A 12,185-nucleotide genomic window follows, 5' to 3' on the forward strand; every position below is an offset into this window, starting at 1 on the left:
TAATCAACTCCTTTCTGCTGTGAAAAACCCTTTGCTACCAAACGAGCCTTGAACTTCTCCCCCTCTTTTTCTGTTACTGTTGGTTTCTTCTTATACACCCATTTACAACCAATCGGTTTCTTACCCTCAGAAAGGTGAACTAACTCCCATGTACGATTTTGATTTATATACTCCATCTCCTCAACCATGGCAACCATCCACTTATTGTTATCCTGACTAGTAACTGCATCATGAAAAGTAATCGGATCATCACTGCTATCAGTAAGTGCAAAAGAGACCAAGTCTTCAAAACCCAATCTGTTCAGAGGCTTTATATTCATCCGTCTCACCCTATCTCTCGCGAGACTATAATCCTGCAAATCATCCGTAGCGGAACCACCAGAAGTCGGTTGAGAAGTTTCTGTTTTCTCAACTGGAAACTGCTCGAAATCAACCACTGTCGTGTCTTTCTTCTGTTGCAACATGGGATGTTCATAAAAAACATCTCTACTGATCATGATTTTCTTCGCAACTGGATCCCAGAACTTGAATCCTTTTAAACCTTTCTTGTAACCAAGAAAAATACACTCCTTTGATTTTGCATCGAGTTTTAATCTCTCATCAGCAGGTACATGCACATAAGCAGGACAACCAAAAATCTATAAGTGATCAAAAGTAACATCGTAACCAGTCCATACCTCTTCTGCAACTTTCCCAGCCAATGATGCCCTTGGCGATCTATTGATAAGGTAACACGCCATGTTAACAGCCTCAGCCCAGAAGTGTTTGAGAAGCCCCGCATTCAACCGCAAACATCTGGCTCTTTTATTTAACGACTTGTTCATCCGTTCCGCAACAACATTCTATTGTGGTGTCTTGCGCACTGTAAAATGCCTCTTGATCACATGCTCCTTACAGAAGTTGAGAAACTGTGAATCTGTGTACTCCGTACCATTTTCAGACCCCAAGCACTTGATTTTTCGTCCTGCTTAGTTTTCTACCTCAGCTTTCCACAGCTTGAACTTCTCAAAAACATCAGACTTCTGTTTCAAAAAATACACCCAAAATTTCCGTGAAAATCGTCAATAAAGGTAACATAATACCGATATCCACTCAAAGACGATGTCGTGGAAGGCCCCCATACATCAGAATGCACATAATCAAGAATCCCTTCAGTTGTGTGCTTCGCAGTCTTGAAACGAACTTTAGTCTGTTTACCAAGAACACAATACTTGCAAAAGTCGAGCTTACAACTTTTAACACCATGCAACAGATTTCTTTTATATAACTCAGCCATACCACGTTCACTAAGATGAGCAAGACACATATGCCACAGTTTGGTTGTATCATCACAGGACTCAACAGAATGAACTCCACCTACAACGATACTCCCTAACAATCTGTAGATATTCCCTGCAGTCATCTTTCCTTTCATCACAGTCAAAGCTCCTTTAACAATCTGAATGGTTTCCCTATCCTCATCAGCCTTAGGGATAAAACCATTCTTGTGCAAAGTGCCCAAAGAAATCAAATTCTTCTTCAAATCTGGGATATGTCGAACACCACTCAACGTCCGAACAGAGCCATCATACATCTTAATTCTGACCTCACCAATACCAACAATATTACAACATTGATCATCACCCAAATAAACAGAACCAGAATTAAACGACCTGTAATTCGAAAACCATTCCCTATTTGGCGTGATGTGATAAGAACATCCAGAATCAAGAATACAAACATCCGTCAATTGAGTCGTTGAAATAGAGAGCATATCACCATCGCTGCAATCAAAATTGTCATCCTCGACCACATTCACATACTTGGATGAGTCATCACGCTTCTCATCAGTCTGCTTTTTCAACTTCGGACAGTCTCGCTTCATATGTCCTGCCTCCTTGCACTTGTAACAGTGAATTGTCTTCTTGTCCCTATATTTGGATCTGGAATTCCGCTTCCCAAACCCTGCCTTCTCTGGCTTCCGTCCACGATCTCGTTTACCCTTGACATATAAGCTATCAGCTTGAGAGCTTTCCCTTGCATTCTATTTCCGCTGGTTGTGAGCCAACAAGACTGTAGTAATCTCCTCAACTTTGATAGTCTCTTTCCCATATATAAGAGTAGTCACCATGTGTTCGTAAGAGAGAGGAAATGAACACAATAAAATCATCGCTTTGTCTTCATCCTCAATTTTCACATCAAGCCGAGCCAAATCAGAAATGATTTGATTGAAGACATTCACGTGTTATGCCAAATCATGATCATCCTGCATCTTCAGCCCATACAGTCGCTGCTTGAGATACAGTTTAGTCGTTAAGGATTTCGACATAAACTGACTTTCCAACTTCTTCCAAATTTCATCTGGAGACGACAGATGCATGACGTGATACATGACCTCGTCCGCCAAACATAACCGTATGGTTCCTGCCGCTCGCTGTTGCAATTCTTCATAGTCTTCCTCCTCCATTGACGCCGGCTTTGTAGGTCGCAAAGCCTTCAGGATCCCTTGTTGCGCCAACAGATCTTTCACCCTTGTTTGCCATAATCCGAAGTTACACTGACCATCGAATTTCGCAACTTCGAATTTTTCTCCTGACATCTGATACCAATTGTTGAAGAATCGGGTAAAGAAAAATGAAAGAACACAAGAATTTTAATGAGGTTCAATAATGTGCTTACGTCCTCGGTGCCTAGGCGGAGCTAGAAGTTTTATTCAATGTCCCATAGGTTTAGGTTACATATCTATTTATAATAGATAAACTTGGTACATAATTACAAAATTAACCCTTCACTCACTCCGCTCCATCCCCTATCCTTTTTACCGGTATATTTATGAGTCATACCTAACAATTTATAATTAGGATCTCTAATTTTTGTATTTTCATAAAAACTTTAGTTTTTGACCTCTTTTTCCATTTATGTTATTAATTCTTCCAATTTTGAATTAAATTTAACCATTTTTTATATTTATAATTAGGGGCCCTAATTTTTATAATATCATAAAATGTTTAGTTTTTACCCTCCTTTTCTATTTCTCTTATTTATTCATTCAATTTCGAATTAATTTAAACATGTTTTTCTCTTTTTTCAAGTCTTACTCTTCAATTTATCAAGTATTCTTTAATTTATTCTTCGTCATTCTCAACTAACAATAGTAATATACAATTCTTTTTATTTATTTATTATTCAAAATCAAGCTATGTATTTTACATGCATTCAATTTTTTTATATATTTATTCTCTTTTAGTTGTATTTAAGGTGTTTTCCTAATAAAATAATAAAAATAATATATTTTCACAAAATTTAATCATTTTTCTATAATTTATTTATGTAATATTGAATTTATTGTTCAAAGTAAAGAAATGTACTTTCATTTTATAAAGTAATATTTTTGAGTTTTCGCTCAGGACCATAAATATGTTTGGGACGACTTTGATTCACTTCTAACTTAAGAATAATTGACTTCGTCTCTTCACGTTGTCATCTTCATGCATTCTATATTAATTATAAAAATTTATAAATTCATATTGTATATTCATAATTTTTCGTGTCATGTTGTCTCCAATTAGGTATATGATTCACATAGTAGTGTAAGATATTGATGTTTTCAGTATAAGTTTCAAGCAGAAACTAATTGCCTAACATTCATTGGGACACAGTATTTTGAAGGACCGTCAAAAAGAGTATCCACAAAAAACCTAGCCGTCGCCTCCGTCGGATGATACAGATCCCAGAAAACATGATCGCTTCTGTTGGAGCAATACTTGGAAACGGGCAAACAAGGCACTTCAGCTTTCAAATCCCCAAGCCCACAACATGCACTCTTTATCTCTTTGAAACCTACAAACACAAGGTCAAAAGTCTCATATTTTAGCTTACATGCATGCATGCATGCATGAATGTGTATGTATGTAGCATGTATGTGTGTATGTATACCGTAAGAAGATGGATTTTGGATCACGCTTTGCATGATACTGTAAGTGTCAAAGTAAGAGTAGTTTACGCCTTGAAGTTCTGATTTAACCCTTCCAACATTGCCTTCAGCTCTTCATTGTATTTGTCAGACCAGTAATTGCGTTCTTCGCTGCACTCATGAGTTTGGTTTTTAACCCTTTCTGCCGGAACGCAACCGATTGCTCCGATGCCGGTGAGAACGAATTTACGAGCACCGGTATCGTATAGTCTCTGTAATGTTGGAACTTTTAGGATCAAATACTTTCATTATTTGCTATATCATTTAACAATGCAAACCAGTTAATTAGTTTACCTTGAGTTGTCCCTTTAGGGTGTTGGCCATCAAGTCCACATACCGTTGTGGGGTGTTCTTCTTTCTAAGATGCGACGAGCCGAAGTAATCCAAGATGTCGTTGCTACCGATAACGACGGTGAAAAGCGACTTCGAAAGGTGCTTTTCTGCAGCAGACGATCCCATGTGCTGCACAAAAATTTTCTGCACTGCAATGTAGTTGTCCACTTGTTTTGATAATGGTATGGATTGACCCTGAATAGAAATTTGAAAGAAGCACACGAAACACCCTAGCAGCTCAGTTTAAAATGCAATTAGTTCATACGATCATCTTTAAAATACGATATTCACGGGATTTTCAAGACTTACTAAAGTTTGATCCGTGCCGTTGAAGATTCCAGCACCACCAGAGGCGAAGCTAACCCCGTTGATATACGACGGTGCATCTTTCTTCTTTGACAAGGAAAGATAGGGTGGTGAACTTGGTAACCCTAATTTTTCAGCTGTCCAAGTAATATTGTTAAATATGAAACCCAATTTCAACATTCACACACGCATACATATAGAACAGTGTGAATACAAAAATAATCAAATACCGAAATTGGCGGATATTGAAATATTTTTCAGAATGAACACATATGTATTAATAATAAAAAAAATTCATATAGAATAGACACAAATAAAATTTTAGGGTGACACCTTCAATAAAATGAACAATTAATATAAAGAAATTCGAATTTAAGGGCGAGTACAATAAAATTTTACTGTGAGCACTTTCAATAAAATTAACAACTAGTATAAAAAAAAATCAGATTCCAGGGTGAGCATATGCCTACCCTAAGATGTATATGCATCCGCCAGTGAGTATCGGTAATAATCAAACTAGGGATGGACATAGGAGGGATGATCGTCCCCCTAAAAATTTAAAATTATCACATATTTTAGATTTTATCTATGTATTTTCTATTGAAAAAAAATTTCGCCCCTAAAATTTAACAAGTTCAAATTCGCTCCCCTAAAATTTTATAAGTTCATATTTGTCCCCTGACAAAAAAAATCTTTTTTCTCAGTCCCTAATTAAAACCCAAGTTATTGTGTCAGAATGTTGTTGTTTTCATTAGTTGTAACTTCATGTGTGTCTTAAATAAGGTAGGTTGCTTTCAAGTTGGAAAATTTAAGCAGCCGGCTCCACAAATAGTTAGTTTACAGTTGAAAATTTATGAGAATTAATCATTTTTTGTTATCCATAAACTAATTGAATGTAATAATAAGATATATTATATCCTTCATACAATAATTTATGTTCAAATATTAAAAACGATATCATAAAAATATATGCAAATTCTAAATATAGACATTAAAATATACATGAAGGGTATTGGAAAATATTTTTTTCAAGTTAAGCAAATAAACTTTGGAAAAAAAACTTTTCAACCAAGGATAAAGCTGATAAGAATCAATGAGATTTTTCTCAGTTCTCATGGTTGCTTACCAAGAAAATCTGCAGCATTCTTGCCATTACAAAACCTCCCAGTTGGTTTCTTGGTAGGGAAATCGATTCCGTTGTAAGGAAAATCTGCTCTCGCGATCGAGACCGGGAGGTAATCGTTGTTCCCGACGTCGACCAAGGAATCCCCGAAGACAAACATCGCCGGCACCATTTGAGCTGTCGAAAGCTTTAATCTTGAACTGAATACAGAAAAGAAGAACGATAGCAACAAGTTCTTCGCCATGAAAGTTCTGCTTCTACCATCCATCAGTTCTCGGTAGGGTCTTTCCTTGTTTGAAAAGAAAAGGGTTTGATTTGGAGTGGGGAGTGGAAGATGCAAGTGTTCATATGGTTTTTATTTTTATAGACAGTGTTGGGTGGAGGAAGAAAGAGATTCGGGGTCTATTCTTTTGAATAAAAATACACACACATATATAAAATTTATTTAATCAAATGTTTTGTCATTTGAAATATTGTGTGGTTCATACAGTTTTCAAGGTGTAAAATAAAATTAAAATGGCGCAGCTTATGGGAGTAAAACACTATCCATGAATTAAACTAAAATATTAAAGTAATTTGTTCTTTTCACAAAATGTTTAGGATGATGACAAGTTTTGTAAGGTGCTTTTTTCCACGAACTTACCCCGTGATTAAAAGAATTATTGTGATTCATAGATGTAACATCCTAGACCTGTACGATACACAGTCAACCGATTTAAGATGCTACACAGAACCACTGAAGTGACTAACCAACTTTAAACTTAATTTCTCATGCTTTAAAACGATCGTTTTAACCAATCATAAAATAAACTGAAATATAATAAAAAATTCACTGAGGAGCTCCAAAATAAAATTATTTACACTTCAAAAATATTACAGACCAACTTGACTTAATCTATGACTCAATTGAACAATAATGTTTACAAATATACATGCCCAATAAAATGTTGAGACGCACATCTGATATGCACTGCACTGGTCTGAACCTTGGTCTATATACTGCTTCTCAACTGCTTGATCTACTAACCTGCCCACGAAAATATTCGAAGTTAGCTCAACGCCACACTAACGGCTAAAACATACTAACGACATCACTAAAAAGCTCAAGTTATCAAGTTTACTGGTATAAGGTCTATTACTATCTGTTCTACTATTTGTTATGTTCTATTAGCCCACTCCTTGAGTGTTGGACCTTGCTCCCAAGCTGGTCTTCTTTAAAACTGTTTTAGTGGGTATTCTTGAATACTCACTCTTTAAGCTATGGTAGATATCACGGTGCGGCTGAAGGTTCTGCATCTCAGAACTCACACACCCATCTAGTCTTCCCTAGATATAGCTCCTGGAAGTCTCTGCATCGGAAGCCATACCCCTGACTAACTCACCATTTCTTCTAAAGAGTGTTAAGGCATCGGAAAATATAGTTAGCATAAGGGCCTCGTTAACACAAGTTAAAATCAAAATTAATATTAGACACTGAAAACAACTATTTAATATATTTACATAACCTTAATTAGTATAGTTATAAAACATATAAGAGCATTTGCAATTTAAACATTTTTAGTACATTCCAACAAAATTTCAAAATAACAAAATCACATACTGTTTAAATCGGTCTAATCTGATCTTCTTCAAATGTATGTTGTCCTGACTTAGTTTTACTCTGCTGACTTCTCTGAACCTACGTGTGAAAACACTCACACGCTAAGTCTTTGACTTAGTGAGGCATAAATGAGCATAATAAAACATTGAAACATTTGCTTAAATATTTCAGGAGAAACATAGAATACGGAAAACAAGATACATTTCATAAAAATAACATATATTGCTATGCACTGTTCAAATCATATCAATTTGTTTAAATAGCCCAACATATATTACTGAGAAATCAAGGTATGTGAGTACTTTGAGGTTGTGCACTGCAATTACAGTCGAAACTACCACGTAGAATTTTTCACCGAAGTGCCACATAGAATATGCACCGAAGTGCCACATAGAATTGTCCCGAAAGACCACATAGAATTATCTCGAAGGACCGCGTAAAATCCCTCAACTCTTGGCATGTCACTTATACCTCTAATTCTCATAGCGCATACTTTGGTCTTTAACCATATAAGTATTTCACATAACACTTCTTAGTCAAATTATCATTTATTCACATAGAACACATATGCATAGTAACGAAATCAAAACATTGCTTTTGAAATACAATTTAGCTAAAACCATAAAAATTAACATAAATAACTATTCAAAATTCTATTTTAGTTAAAAATCATTGGAAGTTGACTTATCACAAGTCTTCTTCCCTTGTATACCTATTTCAGTATCAATACCCAAAACATTCTGGAATTTTCTCTTCAATTATAGTATCGGTACCTAACTATTGTATTGATACCCCTAGTATCGATACTATCTCTTCAGTATCGATTATGTTCATCTGATTCATATAGTATCAATATTGTTCTTCTAGTACCGATACCCTTGCCCAGAATTCACTTATTTTATTTCGAATTTGACCCAAATTCACCTAAATCTCATACTTCTAACTCCATTCACGCCACTTAAACTCAATACACTGGTATTGATACCCCTAGTATCGATACTATCTCTTCAGTATCGATTATGTTCATCTGATTCATATAGTATCAATATTGTTCTTCTAGTACCGATACCCTTGCCCAGAATTCACTTATTTTATTTCGAATTTGACCCAAATTCACCTAAATCTCATACTTCTAACTCCATTCACGCCCTTAAACTCAATAACACTTATCACAACCAACTTATACCAATTAAATTCCCTTTAACATCCAAAATTTTCACTAGAACACTTAAAACTAAAAATCACTCTCACTCTTCAAACATTTTTCCAATCCTTTCAATACTTCAAACATCTTATTCAGACCTTTGAAAAGTCAAATATACCTTTAAAATCCAAAACTACTCAATTTTCATCAACTCCCTTAAAAACCCTTTTTATCAAATCAACATTAACTCATCAATCTCATAGCTTCTAATCATCTTTAAGCTTTCTTATGTTTTTATACCACCCAAAAACTCAAAACCAATTCAAAAATGAAAGAAACAACCAACTTCAAAATCACTTACCTTAGCAATGGAAGTTCACGGTTGAAGAGAATATGAAGAGAATTCTCTAGGCTTTTCTTTTCTCATATTTCCTCACATGTTATAATATCCTTAAAAATGAATTTTAAATTCATTTCATGCCAAAAGACCATTTTGCCCTTCCATCCTTCAATCTTTGATAATACATCCTAAACAAAAATTTCCAAATCAATCCTTGAATTTCAATTTATCAAAATCAAACTGCTAAATTTTAAATTCTTACAATTTATTCACTGACCCGATGTTTAGGGTATTACACTTCGTCCCTACCTAAGGATATCCGGACTAAATCTATATTGTTAACTCTGTTATCTTTTCTAAAAGAACTCGGGTGTCCTGGTCATTTTCCCGAGCATTCAAACAAAGCTAGTCTTATTTCACCCTACTTTATTCTCGTTTTTACGTTTTAATTAAACATTAATAAATGTTCTCACTTGTAGTCTTATTTGATAAAAATCATAAATTTTTGGAAACCTCACTTACCTCTATACTTTCTTTTAACTTAAAGATCATTTCTCAACCTTGGTATCGATATTGGCCTTACAATATCGATACCCTTACATGCCTCTACACTTACTCGTGCTTTAAAGCTCAAACCATACCCTTGGTATCGATACTGGACTTACAGTGTCAATACCCTCTCTACAGTATTGATACCCTTTCTAAGGTATCGATACCCCTACAACTATTTCATCCATTTTAACCCAACTTTAAACACCTTCTATAGCACTTATTCTAGTGTTTTACACCTATTCGGTCCCATATATGGTCATACTATGGGTCTAGGGCCTCAGGGAAATGTTTGACCAAAATAGACTGAAAATATCAAGACTAGCCCAAGAGTATCGATACTTCTATAAAAGTTTCGATATTTTATATAAGTATCGATACTTTTAAACATTCTGTTCTGCCCAATTTTGAAACTTTCTGGGAGTTTCGAAACTATGACCCAAAGTTTCAATACTATTGAAAGAGTATTGATACTCTTGCCCAAAAACTCACGAATCTGCCCAAAACGAAGAACAAATATCGATATTATCCCTATAGTATAGATACTCTATCTGCAGAAGTCATAAAACAAGTACTAAAAACTATATTTTCAATCCCAAATACCTTAGTGAGGTCCCCAAACATGCTTAAAGTTTTATGTAAATAAAAGAGCATAAATAAGGCTTTATGCCATGCTTATAACATCAAATGAACAATTTACCATGGAAATGGCTAAACATACTTTAAACTTAACTTTTTTACACGTCTTAATTTTCCATGATCTACACTTGGTATGAGAAAGCTATAAGTGTGTTACCTTACTGCCTTGACTGCTAAAACAACTCTTGAAACAACTAGGATTCACCCTACCTTCAAGAAAAACCCATTTTGAAAACTAATTCTAAAACTTACAAAATGGAGCTTAAAACAAAGCTTGAAGAATATAGAGAAACAATTTTACCTTGGCTACAACAAACTAAGCTTGAATCCTTAAAACTTTGCACTTAAGAAAGGAAAAAGAAAAGAGAAAATGATGATGAAGAAGAGACGAGTGTTTATGAGAAAATAGTGGGGTGGTTCACGTAAACATGATATAAAAAGGAAAGGGTTTTCAGCTTTAAAACAATAAGGGAAAATTGCACTATTAGCCCCTCTACTTTCTCTTACATAAAACACTAATACCTATCACTCAAATCTTTTGGGCCCAACACAAGCCCACTAACATAAACTGATTTATCTATTTTATAAGGTTCTTTGGGCTCAACTTTGGGTCTCGAGTTGACCCAAACTATTAACTCAGGATTCGGGGTGTTACAATAGAGGTTATAGATTCGAGCATGAGCGACTGCACCAAAGTGATTGAGTGTTTATTGTCAATTATTGAGAATATTTAATAGAATTTTTAAAGCATGTATCCTTTGGAATTAAAATGAAAGAAATAAGGAGAATAAAAAAAAGTATACAAATTTTATTTAAAAAAGTATCATTCACGATGCAAATTTGTACGAGTATAAGATGGTTGGATGCAGACAACAACGCACGTATATAAGTCCTATTTACAGTCATTCAACGAGTAATTATTTATAATGCTATATTTAAACATTTAAGAAAAATCATATTTAAATCGTATATGCATTGACGTGGCTCCACCAAATTATCGTTCAGACAAACCGGGTGGTAAACACATACATCAAACTTATGGATCCCATTTTCCAATGTGATTAGATAACGAAGAAGAACATGCAATAAAAGTAAAGAAGCAACAAATCTGACCAAGCAAGAGTTATGATTGCAGAAAGCCAGTGTGGTTTTATGGGCAAAATGAATCACAAGATAGTGGGAAAGCTGGCACAGCTCACCATTAGCCATTTGACCCACAAGGGTGAGTGGGTGGATAGATGGCTAGCCGGTGAGGACATTTTGATGCACCTCAGAGATCAATGGGTGGGACCACGGGTCCATGGTTTTATCCATCGATGATGCTGTGGTGCACCCATCACCAAATGAGTGGTTCCAGCTGCAACTGCTCCCCTAATCATCCTTTCGGAAAGAATGATAAGAGGCGTGGAGCTCTTTACATATAGAATGATGCCATATGGGTCACCACTCAACCCCTCTTTGTCACTTCTTTACATGCTTTGTCTCGAGTTCTCCCGGTTGTCTTGTTCCTGGAGAGCCTGGTAATTTTGACAAAAGACCTGTGTTTCTATCTTTCTTGTCTTATTTTAGTTGAAGGGCAAATACTTGCTTTGTCTCTCTTGTTTTAAAGCTGTTTTTTTTTCATATTCCGCCATAATATTATCTTCAATCATATATATTCGTTGGTGACAAATATTTTTACACAAAACAATTCAAAACACAATATGAATGATCTACATAAATAGAAATTAAAATATGATGTTCGTATTATAAAAGATTATATCTAGATACGATCTTTCCTTTCCCTTTCCAAAATCATGATGTCAATTCTTCGAAATAAATTTTGAAGTTAACCCTTAACTCTCTTAATAATGCAAAGACCAAATCCAAATTCGAAGCATAATCAAGGCCTTGTTGGATTATATAGCAAATCCTAACCCAAACACAAGGGGTTCCACGCCCATATAGGGTGTTGGAAAATAAATTCCTTGTATAGGGCTATCACCAAATTATTTCATAAATTAGGGTGTTATCTACCGTCTCAAGGGAAAGGACACATGGATTATCATGCGATTTCATTTTTTTTCATGAAAGACACATGGATTACCATACGTCTTCAACTTTGTATATAAAAAAAATGGTTGGTGGGGAGAATCTAACTTGAAGACACATGGAAATCATGGCGAGCTCAACAAGACACATAGATTACACGGCGTCTTC

At 35.2% G+C, this 12,185-nt stretch overlaps 2 protein-coding genes across 3 annotated transcripts in view; both read right to left on the reverse strand.

The window, feature by feature from the left end:
- Nucleotides 1-3,483: 3,483 nt before the first annotated feature.
- On the reverse strand, nucleotides 3,484-6,109 carry LOC120126415 (GDSL esterase/lipase At5g55050-like). The gene is given in 6 exon segments (XM_039144620.1): nucleotides 3,484-3,819; nucleotides 3,916-4,005; nucleotides 4,008-4,164; nucleotides 4,247-4,480; nucleotides 4,595-4,728; nucleotides 5,718-6,109. Coding segments are annotated over 6 exon segments (1,101 nt in total). The 5' UTR covers nucleotides 5,983-6,109; the 3' UTR covers nucleotides 3,484-3,598.
- A 932-nt stretch (nucleotides 6,110-7,041) lies between these two features.
- LOC120126344 (uncharacterized protein ZK546.14-like) overlaps nucleotides 7,042-12,185 on the reverse strand; it is a 29,060-nt gene continuing 23,916 nt past the window's right edge. For both annotated transcript variants that reach the window (XM_039144562.1, XM_039144560.1), the window contains exons 5-6: nucleotides 11,434-11,440; nucleotides 7,042-7,053 (exon numbers count right to left, since the gene is read on the reverse strand). The gene's annotated coding sequence lies outside the window, so the exon portion shown is untranslated. The remainder of the gene's footprint in view (nucleotides 7,054-11,433; nucleotides 11,441-12,185) is intronic.

Source organism: Hibiscus syriacus, unplaced genomic scaffold, assembly GCF_006381635.1.
Source record: "Hibiscus syriacus cultivar Baekdansim isolate YM2019G1 unplaced genomic scaffold, ASM638163v2 tig00110458_pilon, whole genome shotgun sequence".
In the NCBI taxonomy this organism is placed as follows: Eukaryota; Viridiplantae; Streptophyta; class Magnoliopsida; order Malvales; family Malvaceae; genus Hibiscus; species Hibiscus syriacus.